At 39.1% G+C, this 17,113-nt stretch overlaps 1 protein-coding gene across 2 annotated transcripts in view; it reads right to left on the bottom strand.

Moving 5' to 3' along the window:
- The window catches only part of SBF2 (SET binding factor 2), a 227,000-nt gene that overhangs the window by 94,343 nt on the left and 115,544 nt on the right, over nt 1–17,113 (bottom strand). For both annotated transcript variants that reach the window (XM_082192752.1, XM_082192753.1), the window contains exons 7-8: nt 1,639–1,771; nt 131–239 (exon numbers count right to left, since the gene is read on the bottom strand). In XM_082192752.1, coding sequence (XP_082048878.1) covers nt 131–239; nt 1,639–1,771 — 242 coding nt within the window. The remainder of the gene's footprint in view (nt 1–130; nt 240–1,638; nt 1,772–17,113) is intronic.

The raw sequence follows: 17,113 nt of genomic DNA, 5'->3' as shown, positions 1-17,113 counted from the left end.
CATTAATTTGCTTTATCCACTTGCTTGTTACAGTTCTTTTTATTATGAAGATGATCTACCTGAATTTTATGCTCAATCATTTCTCTGTATGGCAACATAAGCAGGGATAAACTTGGTTGAATATACTCACAAGTTCATGAATCTCATTACGGAAGACAGAATGCACACCAATAATAAAGGGTGTGGGTGAGCTGAGAACTTCAAGCAGCTGTGCAGGGAGAATTGGAATGTATGGGTAACTGGGGGAAAAGTGAAGGGAAAAACTGTAGCAACTTGTTGAACATAACATATTACATGAAGTAGCTTTCTTATACTTACCATTTCCCATATATACACCTTTTTTTAAAAAAAAATTAAAAATCACACACTATTTGCACTATAGCAGCAAACACATATTTATCTACAGAATCACTTGACTCGACCATTTAGAAATTACTTCCCACCCCAACACAATATTATTTATCCATGAGTCACAGATAGAAAAATCTGATTTTTGGATTATCAATATTTAGACAGCAAGTATTCATTTAAAATGACTGTCAGTTCACTAGTTAATCTGTATTTTACAGATAACCCTATGTAAATATATTTTAAACAGTTATGGAATATAAAAGTTATTTCAATAATGTACAGTCTACTAATATGAAAATTAACAATACAAACTAGGCAAATAATTTATGCTCATTTAAGCAGAAGGAATTCTGAAGATCTGTTAATGGTAATAAGTTGTACCTAGACGAGGTTCATGGCCTTCATAAGTAGTTCGTTATCACCCTGGGTGTTCCCACAGCCACAAATCTATGATGTTGCTAATGCATAATGTGGGCACCCCAGCTATGAATGTTGCTATGCACAAATATTAAAATCTGATAAAGTTGCATCTGATAAAGTGGACTGTAGTCCATGAAGGCTTAAGCTGTAATAAATTTTGTGAGCCTTCAAGAATTCAATGAGGCTCTTGTTGTTTTTGCTGCAGCAGACTAACAGAGCTACCCCTTTGGAAACACAGTATGAGTGTAACACCTACACCCTAACCACGATAGTGTCTGTCCACTTCAGATAGATCTGAACAGATTTAAAATAACAGATTTAAAATAAGACCAACCCTTCCTGGAACTGGGAGGCAGAAAGAGACAACCAGTGAAAGTTGAAATATGTTTAAGCATCTTCAGCACACCAAGTTTCCCCAATGTGCTAAGGTCTACATTGGCTTTAAACCAGATTACATGAGAATCTAATATAAGATTGTATTACTGGAGTTCGAAATCTTAGAAATGTTGAGTATTACATTCTTTAAACACTGTTGTTAATTCTGGCTTTTGAATGCAAAATATAATGCATTTCACTGTTTTCCATGTAACAAAATGTATGAATATAACCTGATATAGCTACCAACCTCTTTTGAACAATATATTTGAAAATACGTTTTTCAATCAGGATTCTAATTTTGAATTTCTGAATTTCAGTTCTGATGCTAACTCTTAGATGAGAATAGATCTCAATGCTTTGAAATGTATTAAAAGGAAATAAGTTGAATGAGTTGCATGCAGTAACATAATCTTCTGTAAAAATGTCTAATATCTAATCCAATATGGATTTGGTGTTCCTCAATGCCACGAGCTGCACAAAAGAGCTTACCTATATTTGAGAGGAAACATTAAAGATTCAAGTGCTCTACTGGCATCGCTCAGTCTTTGGAAACTTGCAGAATGAAAGAGGACCTTATTTTCTGTAAGAACTGCGCAGAACAGACTCAGCACATTTTGAATTCCTTTACAAAAAAAAAACACAAACAAATTTTAGAAGATAGAAATGCACTGCCAAATAAAAGTTAAAATAAAGTAATTAACATTTTTGGAGTCACTTTAGGAAAATCTGTGGTAAGAATATAATGTGCTACGTCTTGGGGATTTTCTCTTTTCCGTGACACTCAAGTTTTGTTTGTTTGTTTCTTTTATTTTAAGGCTGGTCCGCTCCTCTATGATTATTTCCCTATGGTTGGAATATTTTGTGTTAGATGTCTTTCAGGATATTTGATCCTATTTTCCTAACAGTGCTCAATAGTGACCTGAAATGGCATTTTGTACAAGTATTTGCGCTTCCGGAGCCAGGCAAGTGGTTAACTTATCAACCAAGCTTAATGTATCAACCTTTACATAACGGGTCTCTAAATACATTAGGTTGTTGTTGTCAGCGGAAGAACAGAAAATGTCTACTAGAAGTTATCTGTAAAGTATAAACTGAAAGTTTTAAGTCTGAACAGAAGCCAACACAGGTTATGTAAGCGACTGTAAAAGATTAGCTGGCTGTAAAATCTAAACAACTCTCACATTAATTGAGTTAATGAATCAAATGCTACTAAAAAAAGACAGACAATAACTTATTCCAGACATAAACAGTATACCAGTACAATGTCTAAACATTCTAATGCCCTGGGGCCAGCCCTACTATTTGGAAAAGGGAGGCAAAGATCTCAAGCAGCAGCTTGTTTTAGGCACCTTGCCAGTGGCGTAGCGTGGGGGGTGCAAGGGGGGCAGGCTGCACCGGGCGCAACATCTGGGGGGGCACGCTCGCTGCCTCCGGAGTTGCCGAAGAGCCTTGGGCGCAGGCTGTAGCAGAGCAGCATGTCTCGCGGAACCGACGAGCTGTGCGCGCATCCGGGCTGAAGGCGCCCGGCAGGCAGCGGCTCTCAGCGCTCGCCGCGGAGGACGCGCCAGGCAGCCCCTCCTCACAGCCCCGCCTCCGCCGCTGCTGCTGCAGGGCCATGTTGCATTTTCCTCGCCTCTCTGCCCCCCTCCTCCTCCGGGCAAGTGGCGTCGTTTGGACGGCAGCGCCAGCGGCAACTCGCAGGTTAGGGGTTGGGGGGGCGCAAATTACTTGCCTTGCCCCAGGTTAGGGGGCGCAAATTACTTGCCTTGCCCCGGGTGCTGACAACTCACGCTACGCCACTGCACCTTGCTCAGTCATTCCTCCTAAGCCTGCCCCCCACCCATCCTCCTCTGCTGCAGATTGGAGCTATGTGTGCTACATGCATGTCATACACCCTCTAAACTAGCCAGCTGCACAAGGAGGACATTATTCAATTGTTAGCCTTGAAGCAAGTTTCAATTGTCAGTCCAGTCTGCTGCTGTACAGGAGGGTGGGTGGGGAGGAAGAAACACATATTGTCCTTTGCCTCAGGCAGCAAGATGTTTTGGGCCTGCCCTATTAAAGAATGTACTACTACGTTATGTGCTAGATTTGTTTTATTTTTAGAAACTCCAAGTTGCGGTGAGAGTGAAGTGCATAACTTGCAACATGTGGTAGCTGTTAGGTGTCATCATATTTGGAAACACTTCCTCAACGATGGAATTCTGAAGGCATTTTATATGGGATTATTGGTTTGTTGTTCTTATTTTTACTATATATTTTGTGGTTTTATATATTGTGAACTGCCCTAAGATCTGCGGATGGGGGTGGTATACAAATTTAATAACTAACTAACTAACTAACTAACGTCACATTAGTTTTTGAAAAATTACTTGCAATAACCTGCTTAGGTCTTAAGTGTCAATGACCTTTTAAGGATCCAATTACAGATTAAAATGCTTACAAGTACTACAATGCTATGGCTTGGAATTCAGACTTTATTCCCACTGGCAGGAGCATCACTGGAGAGGAATTTCACCCATGTGATACTCCTGCTATTGGGAGACAATTTCTGCAGATTCCACCCTCCCCCTACAGTGCCTGCAACTTTAAGGGGTCTAAATTTGGAGAGAGAAATTCTGCTCTTCGGTGCACAGCCCTGTGTATATCCCAGTGCATTTAGCTGTTAACCAGAAGGTTGGTGGTTTGAGCTGACCCAGGGACAGCTGTGGGCAGGATTCCTGTATTGCAGGGGGTTGAACTAGATGGCCTTCGTGGTCCTTTCCAACTCTGCAATCTTATGATTCTATGAAGAGAATTCCCCCGCTCCCCATCATTGAAACTGTAAATTGTGCAGTCAGTCACTCACACAGCCTAAAACAACTGGGCTTGAGGAAAGCTAAATGCCTTACATGGGGCAGCTTCTATCTTCTTGGGACCGCAGGCTAAACAGAAGCAGCTGACTTTTCAGTCAGCTTGTCAGTCCTCACTGGCTGAGGACCTCTGCCTACATTCTCTACTAGAGCTGATACCGACTGTCAGCATGATGGCAACATGGGATTTCTGGAGATTTGAGGAAAGTAGTATGTGCTTTTTTAACCCACAAGTTTCTTGCATACTTTGGGTGTCATTCCCCACCACCTCCCCTGGTATGCAGGAAATAGCCCCTGACCTGTTGTTTCCCCTGTTTTCTCTCTTGCAGTATGCAAAAGCAAGCAGTGGGGAAAAGTTTGGGTTTTTTTTAATTACATGACAGCAATGCATGGCAAAAGATTATGACAAATGAAAGGGTTTGAAAGAAATGGTTTACTTCTAATGCTTTAGCTGCTCAAGAGACTATTAACCCAGATCAACATTTTCCCTTTAAAATCATTCTTATGCACAGGGTTGAATTAGAAGACATACATTGCTTCAACAGATCTTATTTCTATTATAATGCACTCTGGTGATGTTTAAATAAATAGATAATTATAATAATTCTGTTTATACCAGCCACACTTATCAGGGCCAAAGATAATTTAAAAGAGCTATATGGGCAGCATAGATAGGTCCCTGCACCCAAGAAACATATGATCTAAAATAGACAGTGAAGAAACAATTGAGGGAAGGGAAGACCAGAAAAGAAAAGGAAGTGAAGAATGAGTGCAAATGCCATTACAAGTCAGCAGAGAAACCAAAGGCTATGCAGGAAAAAATGGTTCTGGTAGAGAGAGGTGGGCATGATATACAGCAATCAAAGCAATACACAGTAGCAAAATTACCAAATACCAACCAATCACACTGGATATACATTTGTGAGCTGCATTCAGTACTACCAATACAGATACAGCTCCCCAGCATTCCTCTTCTCACTTGGAAGGCTGTTAGCTCACATTCTGCACCCCCACTCTGGTTACTCCAATCTCTCACCTAGAAAAAAGCCTATCCACAACTCGGAGTGGATGGGTGCATGCCCTTGCCCTAATTACATCCTGGTCCGAAATTAGTGGCCTACCACCTCCAAATGAGTAGGCTCCCCCCCCCCCGAAACCTGCCATAGCTGGGGCAAATTCTTGCTCTTTACAAGTAGAGCTAGATGGCTAAATCTTCTGGCTCTCAAACAGGCTGCAGTTCTCCAGGTGGAGGTGTAGCAGAAGTGCTGAGGAGCCTACCCTAAATGTGAGTAAAATAAGTGAATCAATGGCAACCACAAACTTTCAGATTCAGTCATTCCTTAATTTTCTTTCTAGAGGTTTTACAGCTCATAAGGCAGGCTCATGATATATCACATTCTGCAAGTAGCTTCCTCTGTAACTCAAAATTGCAGTTGGGGTGAGTAAGCATTTTTCTACCTGCAGGAATTTGTTCTTGGAAGCAAGTAAATATGTTCCATAAGTTTTTCATTTAAACTAATGAAGGGCTTGAGTATATGGTTTCAGCTGTACAAGATCTGGAGTTCATCAATTTCGCCTTCATCACTTGGTGACATTGCAAAAAAACAAAAACCACACACTGAACATGTTACTATTTAGAAGCCAACATTTTACAGAGTTCAAAGACGACAGAGTATGTGAAAGCCAAACAATCCCTACAACACTACACATTTTTTAAAAAGAAAGCATGTACGGTATTAAAACACTGAAAGTGTGCTGATCACTAGAATAACTTCCTTTATTTTCTACATAAATAAATGCATCATGCAAATTTTGACAGTCTCTTTGCTTTCGACAGAACTTTTACAATTACCAAAAATTACAGCTTTTTGCATCCCTATAGATGAAATATATCCATGTATATACAACTCTGGTCAACAAGTCGTACAAATCATGCCCACTTCAGCTGCAGCTAACACCTACATGTATTCTGCTCAATACCAAACTGGCTGCTGCTTTAAAAGTAGAACTGTTAGACCGTGGGGTTTCTTGCTAGCAGAGCTTTTAAATCTGTGGTTGACCCAGATAAAATGGGACAGTTGAAGGGTAAGATAAATTGTATTTTGTTTTTTAAATCACAAAGCCTGAGTAGAGGGTTATATATTCAGACAATTGGGATCAGTTTCACATACTTTGGATGCCAGATTGTGACTGGGTTGTTGTTCATGTAATTTAACTCTTCACTTCTGACCACTGCTACAATGGTCTTTAAAAATTACTTATGTTCAGATTATCTAAAGCCACTATTTTGGAAAGCGGTTTGTCTGTCCGTCTGTTCTCTATAGGTCTGGATGCCTCTTAAGATATCATTACCAAACCTGGCATGAGGATTCCTGATGTGGGGGTGGCCGTTTTCATTGACTTTGGAACATTCGCTGCCATTGAACCAAAATGGTGGACTGAAACACAACTTTGAAATTACTTTGTCCAATTTGGCGTTAAATGTCCGAACTACATTAATCTGTACACCTCTGAAGAAACTGTCAGCCAGTTTTATGTGACTTTGCCAAATTGGGTGTGACAGTTCAGCTGCCTTTGAAAATATCATTGCTCAATTTGGCATGATGGTTGCCAAGACGGAACCCTCTTTGTCTATATTTGGATGCTAGTTATCATGCAGAATCAAGACAGCAGACCAAACCTAATTAAACATTAGCATACCCACACTTGGTGTGTTTGCGTGCAGCCCTAAAACTCATAAATCACTCTATCCATATAAAAATCACAATATTTTCTGGTTTCTTTGACTTTATAGGCAGTGCAAGGCACTTCCTACTACTTACATATATAGTACTTGATAGTACATGGGATTAGATGTTCTCCACCGCAGTACACAAACAAAACAGATAAGCTTCAGATTTTTTTTATTAAAAACACCCTTATAAATGCGTTTTTTTAAAATTTAAGCCACAACTGATTTAATTAAAATCATGACTATAAACTTTATATTTTGGGAATTAAAGAGTATAGACATTTTATTAAATAAAATAAATATAATTGGGTGTATTTTTATTTAGAGGTGTATATTTTGAGAGTAACAGTTTACATATGCCTGAGGGGCATATAAAGGTAGGCTTTATAAAAACAGTTTTGTAACCTTTTGATGTCTGCAAAACAAAAAACACATGGGAGCTGATGACTGCAATCCTATACTCACTTATACTACCCGGGTATAAGCCCTACTAAATCCAAAGGGGCTTTCTTCCAAGTAAACATGTATAGGATTGTCCTGTAAACTGAACTACAGAATATATTCAAATATTCTGCATTTTTAAAGGAGCCTACATCTGCTATTGTAAGTCCTAAGAGCTAAATGTAATAACTGTTTACTTCTCTTCCTTCCTTAAACAAGTCAATGAAATAAACAAGCAAAAGGTCCTTTTCAGCTCCTGAATGATAACGTATTGCAACAGCAACTTCTGAAGACAGATCAGTGTTGCTTCCTCATGCTGGAAGGCAGAACTATATTTGTTGGTAACCTTGAACTTCAAGGTACATCCGTGACACTGACTAGCCAGGGCACAAACAGACTAGACAACACAAAAACATATCAACAATCTTTCTCATGTTGATTATTACAGATTAAGATTCCATAGTCAAGCATACATCCTGTTGAACATTATCCATATGCTGGAAATTTTTGAACAGAGGTTTCCTGACTGACCTTCACTGTTTTCAAGTATTTGAAATGATATGTAATTTGCACTAAAATATCTGACTTCCTACTTTTAAAAAATGCAATCAATCAGCCTGCTTCCTGTTGTTCTTTTTAAGAAAATGATTTAAGAGACACGCATGCACACATAAGTGCATAGTTCATTGTTCAAACTATTACAATATTATTCCATGGTACAATGTTTCAGAAGTCTAAAAACAGTGACTGTAAGATGCTTAAATAAAATGAGCAATTATAGACACTGGATTAGGGTATTTACCAAGATCAATAAATTCTCTAACCAATATGATGCAACAGGTTCCGGGATCTTAGAATAGGTTATAATTAAAAGCTTAACAAAAGAAATAATCTGTAACCTAGTGAGACTAATCCACAAAAATGGGTCAACAACTTTGAGAAAGCTTTTCTGAAAGATTATGGTGGTTGGCACAGCCCAGTACAGAGGTTGTAAAAGTTTTATAATGCAACATCTTAATAGGAATGGGAAACAGGCTTGATTAAGAGACAGTTTAAAGTGGAAGAGACATTTTGAGATATTATTCCAAGAAAACTGGTACATCTGCCTAGTAAACTGACAGTAATTTTAGGAAGTAGAAACAAACACAAATGATATTAGTTCATTGTTTATTTTGGGTGCTTAATATAATACAAAGAATGTAATTACTCTCTAGATTTACTGAATTCAGCATTAATAACAATACTCAGTTCAAACCAGAAACTCAGCACTGCCCAGGACTCAGCAAAGGCCAAACATGTATGAACCCTGATACTCTAAATGAAAAGGAGATAAATGTTAAAAATCAGGAACTGTCAGTACCTATATATTGGCAAAACAGACTTTATGTGAGCATAGAACAGTAAACATAGAAAGGAGGTGGGCATTCTGAGTATTCTGGGGTGTGGCTTTCATCTTGCTTCAGGCCGAGGGAGCCGGCGTTGGTCCAGAGACACCTTTCTGGGTCATGTGGCCAGCATGACTAAACTGCTTCTGGTGCAACGGGACACTGTGATGAGTTCCAGAGCGCATGGAAACACTGTTTACTTTCCCACCGCAGTGGTACCTATTTATCTACTTGCACTGGTATGTTTTTGAACTGCTAGGTTGGCAGGAATTATTTTCTATCTCATAGCTTTTTGCCTGGTGTAAAGTTACATATATAAAGTTTTTGGAAGAAACAGGGCAAATACTATAAAAGTATTTGGCCATCAGGTTACTCTGAAAGAACATCTTAAAGTAATTAACCTGAAGGAGCGTCTCCACCCCCATCGTTCAGCCCGGACACTGAGGTCCAGCTCCAAGAACCTTCTGGCGGTTCCCTCACTGTGAGAAGTGAGGTTGCAGGGAACCAGGCAGAGGACCTTCTTGGCAGTGGCGCCCGCCCTGTGGAACACCCTCCCCTCAGATGTCAAGGAAATAAACAACTGACTTTTAGAAGACATCTGAAGGCAGCCCTGTTTAGGGAAGTTTTTTATGTTGGATGTGTTATCGTGTTTTTAATATTCTGTTGGGAGCCGCCAAGAGTGGGAAACCCAGCCAGATGGGTGGGGTATAAGTAATAATAATAATAATAATAATAATAATAATAATAATAATAATAAAACAACAACACACAACTTCAGTTTAAAGATTATAATGCGAGAAAGTTAAAAATATGGAAAGTTGTAACAGGTCCAGGACAAATGCTGCAAGGTACTATTTAGGCCTGTTTACATTCACAAATCCCTTTGAGTCATGGATGGATACAGAAGCAGCATACAAATACAATTGCTTTCAGTGTTCATTCACTAGTTTTTACATAGCTTCTCTGTATCCCCACCTTTCATACCCATTTATCCCCACAGCTCTTTTTTTTTAAATAAAAAATGGTACTTTATTTATTAAGTTTGTTAGTAGCTTTACCTTTCCCAAGGCAATAGAAAGTGACTTACAACCAAGTCTCACAGAACTGGCTGATAGAACACGAATAATTTCTCTGCTTAGGATATGCATTCTAACCAGTTATCTTCCTCCACACAAAGTATCCCCTATTTCTAATTAGATCACAATACCATCACCATCATATCTTATATACATTCCCAGCAAAGTAGTAAGAGGATAGTGGAAGACTGAGCTGGAACAACCAGGTGGCATGTTGAGTTACGGAAAAGCTAAGCAGAATGCAGGACAATGAAGGGAAGTTTTGACAGCTGCTTCCTCTGCTATACATTTTTATGGCTAAAAAGAGTCCAAGATTACTGTACTCTGTAAGTCTGACAGTATAACAGCATATGGATATGTATTTGTTAACTGAATGAAATGTTCCAGTGATCCAGCAATTACTATGCTAATATATTAGCATATAGCTTACCATATTGGCCCGATTATATTGGCCGCACCTGAATATAAGCCACACATTTAAAAGTTGGGTGGGGGGGGAGAAAAAAAGACAATACCCGAATATAAGCTGCTCCCTTCCTCACTTTCTCCTGTCCTGGCCTTGGGGGAGAGAATAGGGGACTACGTGCAGGGCGGGCACCACTTCACCGCGCTCCTGGTGTTGTTTGGCCTGCACTCCTAGCTGTGTAAATGGGCGGGGGGAGCCATGTTATGTTGCCGGCAGCCTTTTCCCTTCCTCGCTCTCTCCTTTTCTGGCCTTGGGGGAGAGGACGGGGGACTATGCGTGGGGCGGGCACCACTTTGCCGCGCTCCTGGCACTGTTTGCCCCGTGCTCCTGGCTGCATACTGGAATATTTTTGTAAGCTCACAAATATAAGCCACACTTTAACTTTTCACAGTTGGAATTTGGGGGGTGGGGGGAAGTGCGGCTTATATTCGGGCCAATATGGTATATGTTTATGGGTCAAAGTATGGGGTGACAGCTCAGCTTCAAGATCCTAGAGCCATTTTAATCTGGTTTTAGGCCTGGTTATGGAACAGAAATTGTTTTAATTGCCTTGGTGGGTGAACTGAACATGAGAAGTGCACCCATTAGTTCCATTGGATCTCTCTACAGCTTTTGATGCAATTAGTGTGGAAACACTAATTGAGGGGATGAGAAAATACCCTTGCATATTAGTTTGAGAACATGTCCACCTGTACAAACAGACAACATTGACTCTAGAAGATGGTATTGTGCAAAAGTGTGTACAACTGCCAGTTGCTATGTTCAAAGGGGGGGGGATCGCCCATGCGTGTTTCAAAGGCTATGTGTATAAACATACAGCCTCAGTTGTTTGTAGCTTCCACCACTATACAGTGGTACCTCAGGTTAAGAACTTAATTCGTTCTGGAGGTCCGTTCTTAACCTGAAACTGTTCTTAACCTGAAGCACCACTTTAACTAATGGGGCCTCCTGCTGCCACCACGCCGCAATTTCTGTTCTCATCCTGAAGCAAAGTTCTTAACCTGAGGTACTATTTCTGGGTTAGTGGAGTTTGTAACCTGAAGCGTCTGTAAGCCGAGGTACCACTGTATAAAAAGTAAAGCACTTTTAGAAAAAGGAGGAGTCCTGATAGATACAGCACTTCATCAGTGCTTGTATTTGCCCATTCTGGATGTTCTTTTTATTTGCATTCTTTGTAATTGTTTTTCAGAATAATCAAGCCTTCAAGTTGCAGAAGGTTGCTTGGCAATTCATATCTAATAGGTCACTGATAGGTTGATATCCTGTCATAAACATGGTCTGGGGTGGCCTTCAGATATATCAAGTGTAATATTCTAGTTGTTGTGGTCATAACATCCTGAAACCTTTGATAGAGCAAAAGCAGATGGGTGATGCAGCACTACCAAATGTCACACAGACTGTCAGATGCCATGTGTACTCTAAGCCTGTGTGCCACAAAAATGTATGGCATATTGGTTAAGTGCGAACTCACTCAGAGAAAGCAACTGCTTTGAAAACTATCAAGTTAAATTTTCAAAGTTCATCATATAGCTAACACTACTGCCACAGACACTTATGCTTTGAACTTCAAAATTTAAGATAGCTGTTTATTCTGTATGCATAAATTAAAATTACTACTTTAAAAAGTACTGAATATTTGTAATAGTCCAGTACTGAAGTTGTGAATTCCAGTAATCATGAACTGTGGGCATTCAAACAGAGATTCTCATCCTCTTTTGCAGCAAGAAATTAAAAGTTAAACTTGTAATTATTTCAGACTTGTAAAATTACTGCTACATTTGTTTTGTGTGTGTACATATGTGTTCAGTTCCAACTCTCCTTTCCTCATCTAAATCACTTGCTTTCTCAGGCCAAAACACCTAGGCCACTAAGTATATTTAGAAGTGAGATGGACAGCTCTGAATCCTATGGTTCACGGTTTATTTAGGGAGATATTGGCCCAAGCAGCATGTTACTACAGTACATAGTAAAATAAATAAAAATAAACTGTTTATAATATTCAAAGAAAAGGCTCAGCAAATAAATAATGAGAACTAGCTTCATAAGTTAATTAAAATGTTAACCTGCCCTTCCTGCCAAAGGACCCCAGAGCAACAAGATTTGTGAACTTTCCAGAAGTTTGAAGAATTAATATATCAGGGAGCAACTGCATTTGCTCTGGGTTCATCCATGTTCAGACAGCAACACATCAAATTCAAATTATAGCTGCAGGTTCAGGAATAGATACTTGGTTATTTTTAGCTGACTTTGCTGTGGTTTCCTCAAGTGTGTACATGAGTGTTTTACAGACACTTATCTGTTGTTTATGCATTATGTATTTGCCAAGAAACACTGCTAGGTCTGCAATATATACACTTGCCATGCAATGTTCAAAGTGGTCCTTTGTCTTTCAGCGGTCTGCTCATAATCTAGATGCAGAAAATAACTGTTCATGAAACTATGCCAGCTAATTTTAAATTTTAGTTAATATTACTAGATGTAAATGATACCATATGTTAACAATTTTTTTGTTCAGATGTATATTTGTTGATCTTAGTAGAATAATAAAATTTAGAGTTGGAAGGGACCCTAAGGATCATCTAGTCCAAACCCCCTGCAATGCAGGAATATGCAGCTATCCCATATGGGGATGAAATCTGCAACCTTGGCATTATCAGGACCACGCTTTAACCAACTGAACTATCCACGCTGACTTTCAACTCTTGTAGTAAGCTGCTTGCAACTCCACAGCCCAGTCTGAATTCATAAAGCAACTCAGGCCTTTAATTATGGTGATCTTGAAAGACCAGGAAAAAATACAAACTGAACCTAGTGAGAGAAGTTATAGTTGTAAGCCAGTCCTGATGGCTGTAGTTCCAATGTAGGCCTGAAGGTTTCCATGTGAATGATAGCAGTTCCACCCCACTCACACACCTCTAGTCAACATGACCCACAATAGGGTTAGTAATTCTGGACAATTTATTATTTTTCAGATGGACCCATATAGTTGACTGCGGCTGAAAAAATTCTGGAAAATGGGATTCTCCCTCTAGGCATGATTTTAACTGAAACCAAGTTTAAAAATAGGTTATTTGATTTCACTGCTCAAGTAAAGCTCTTAAAAGTGATATCACTTTCAATATCTGGGGAATAATAAGTCTGCCTCTTGTCAATTTATCATAAACAGATATCTTAAAATAAAGCCTATTTTTAAAATTATGTTTCATTCTTTCATGGATTACTAATGATTCAAACTATTTTGGACTATTGCCCTCAAATGTAGGTTGGTGCCCTGGATATTTGTCTGTTCAGAGACAATGTGTCCTGGGTGGTGTTACAAAGCCTTCCTTTTTCTGGAAAGGGGGTTTGGGTGGGTTACACATCACCATTGCACAATGTTTCTCTAAATAATATAGCCAAAGTAAAAAATGATGAATTTGTTTTGTAATTGTTGACTACTCTGTATTTGGTAAACATATGGGAACAATTTGTTAAAGGCAGCTCATGTCTGTGCAAATGCAGCTCTAGTAACATGTTTCAACGTTTATTTTAGGTTTGTTCTCTCATAACTCTTGCTTTCCATAGGACACATTTAATATGTAAAGAATGCACTGCAACATTCAGAAAAATACTAGTTCCATTTATAGAGGACTAGTTACTAATAAATTTGTTTGCCATTAAGGGGTGAGAAACAATTACTGCTTTAATCTTAATTTTTTAGAATTGTGGTTGGTGGAAGCAGAGGAAGTAGCTGCACTAGGGTGGTTGGGTATAACTAGCTTGCTGCAAAACTGCTCTATATTTAGATTACAGGCCTTAATTTAGAACAAAGAAAGAATAGAATGAAGATCCCACCATTCCATGCCAAGCCTCCCAGACTAATGTAACTATTCATCTGTCTGCATGCAAAAGACTAGAAAAAATGATGCGGAAATGTTTTAAAAAACTAGTTATTAATCCAGTGTCTTTTTTATCAATTTCAAATAAATGACCTTTAGTACATTAACATCTGAATAGAATTAAACATAATCAGAGTTGAAAGTTGGTCTGAGTTTAAACAGATTATTTTATAAAAGGCATGAAGGATATATTGAGGCTTAAATAAACAGAGATCATATAATACAGCCCAAGACAACCATATTTTGTTAATTATAGCTATTCCTACACTATTATGTCTGAGAAAAATGAATTAATGTTTTCTCAGAACTAGGGGCTCATAGAACACTCTCTATAGTTTGCTCACTTTTCAACATTCTTTTATAGCTTTTTACAAAAGTAGTCATGGAGGGCCAAACAGATCCTGAAAACCCCTAATTAGTTTGTGCCCTTTCACAACTCTTCAAAGCCACTGCCACTCCCTTTCATATCATCTGCACTTGTGCCATTTGAGTCAGTGATCCATAGAGTCATATTACCATACTGGATATTATGATGTCACAACAGCAAATAAAGCACATTTACTTTCTGTAACATCCTTCCCAAACCTGGGACCTTCTAGATGTTTTGGTCACAACTCCCAGCATCCCTGTCCATTGGCCATGCTGGTTGCAGCTTATGGAAGTTCTAGTCCAAAGCATATTGAGTGCATCAGATTGGTGAAAACTGTCTGATACAGATCACATGGGTAATTCTAGTCAATCAGGGATCATTCTAATAACTGAACTCTTGCAGCTCTTTCAAAACCACTACCCCCAAATTAGTGAAATGTGGGACCCTTCTGACACTGATGAAGATTTTAACAACAAAACCCCCGCTTCCCATACAGAAACATTTTCGCTCAGCTCTATTTGCATTTTTATTATCTGTGTTGACTTGTTTGGTTCCAAGGGGAGGGGGAAGCACAAATAATGAAAAACTGTAATTAAGAATCCATACAGACAACTTGGCATAGAGCAATTCAAAGTAAAAATAAAGTTGGCAAGAAAGCAGGAGAGCAATGGATGGAAAATGTTAAGTGTACACACCAGTCACACTTTATCACAAGTGTAAACCCTTGTTCCACTTAACTCCTAACAAAACCAGGGATTCACTGCATTGTTTAGCTTCCCATGTCAACATCCTATAAAATTGTAAGCAGGGCTTCTTTCCAGTATGAACTCACCGGAACTCAGTTCCGGTACCTCTCAGATGAGCGCCATTGGCATTCTAAGAGAACAAAGGAGGCGTACATGGTGACTTCTGGCACCTCTTTTTCTAGAAAAATAGCATTGATTGTAAGTAAAGTAAAATCCACCCGAATGTTGTTCTTCCTCAGCTGAAAAGCCAGGTTTCTTACATATGAATAATATTCAATAGGCTTCTAAGCCAATCCAGTAACATGTCCAGTACCTCTCCTAGATTACCAAAGGTGCTCTATAAATGCTCAATTGCCTTTGTCCTCTACCTCCAAAACCATGAAATTTGTTGGGTGAGTTCCAGAAAAATGCCAGTGCTAGGCAACAATAATTCATTTGCATTCATTGAAAATCAATGATGATGAATTATGCAAAAGGGAGGCTAAGCCAAAAATCTTTCCAAACATTCCACAGCATGGCTTTAGATAACGATACTCTACAATTTGCTTTGTCAGTATTGTGAGGGTAGCTAGTTTTCCAACTCCAACCACTTACATGAATTTTCTGTGGCTTGGGGTGCATTCATGCTGTCTGAGAAACTTGTTTCAAAATTTTCCAGTCTTTCATTCCCGCATAAGGCTTATTTTAACATTTGAAAGCAATCTGTAACAGAAGCAGAACCACGAGTAGGCTATGACAGAGTAAGCTAAACATCTTTCCTAAATTTAGTTTTTGTTGCAAATGGTCTGCTTAAAATTAGTGGACACTAAAATTTATGATTTCACTGACCATGGAAAAGCTAATATGCTAACTTCTTCGCCATCACAATGAACTTCTTCAGTCTTCAACAGATGCGGATATATTCTTACCATAGAATTTTCTCAAGGGGAAAAAAGTATGTTTGTGCCAATGTTCTGGTTCCTGTGTAAGTGGCTCAAAAACTACAATGAAACTATAGTAAATTACTCATAAATGAGTTAGTGAATGTCCCAAACTTGTTACTCAGCACATTTTTGTACAAGTGAACAAAACATTCTGTAATACCTGTTTCATTTTGGCTTTTTACCTTAGACCGAGAACATGAAGTGTAAGCTCTGTGGTTGGTCTACCAGTCCAAGGGCTTTCATTTATACTATAAAGCAGCTGCTGGTGGATTCAGATTCAGCAGTGGGCAAGTGGGCTAGTGAAGGTAGAAAGGGGCATTTTAACTGTTTCTTTGCCAACATTTGTGTGCTTAAGATCATGCTGCTTTTCACCTCTAGGAGTAAATATATTTAGATCTATATTTTTTACTCCTTAGGGAAAAGAGCAATGGAAGTGGGGGGGGGGGTGAGTAGACAAACAGCTGGAAATGCCAGACTTCTGCTCAATCTAAAGTCACCCACAGCTGCTTTGCACCATAAAAAGTTATATCATGGAACATGCTGTTCTGCCATGACTCCAAGAACATGCATGGCTGTAGGAGTTGTTTGTTTTTTTACCCTGGGAGTAAAAAAAACTCACAGCTTCTGTACTAAACACATATTTTTCTGTTAATTTACTACATAGCAGACCAATGAAACTGTCATCAGCAAAAGTAGCAATATACTGGGAAAGGGACTGTATCTCTGTAGCAGATTATACACTTGTCCCTGTTTCAATCCCTGATGTCTGTTGGTAGGGCTGGGCAGTCTCCTGTATAAAACCCTGGAGAAGATGCCAACAATACTGAGGTAGAGGAGGCAACAGTCTGACTTGTTATAAGGCAGCTTCCTATGTACTGTTTAGTGTAAACAGTCACTCACCCTTGTTACTGTTTCTAGATTTGCGCTGAAACATCCAACTGAGTAAAGAAGGCTTTCAGGTGCACATGCCATAAGGATTATTTTTTCAGCAAGAGCTTGAGGGTTTTGGGGGAGTTAACTGCTGAGTGCTATTACAACTGCCACATGACTTTCCAATGAGATACGACAGAGAAAAATGTGCCCACAGAGTGCTTCT

This window comes from Podarcis vaucheri, assembly GCF_965113315.1.
Source record: "Podarcis vaucheri genome assembly, chromosome: 1".
In the NCBI taxonomy this organism is placed as follows: domain Eukaryota; kingdom Metazoa; phylum Chordata; class Lepidosauria; order Squamata; family Lacertidae; genus Podarcis; species Podarcis vaucheri.
Note: the sequence above shows the minus strand (reverse complement) of the source record. Positions and strands in the feature narration are given on the sequence as shown.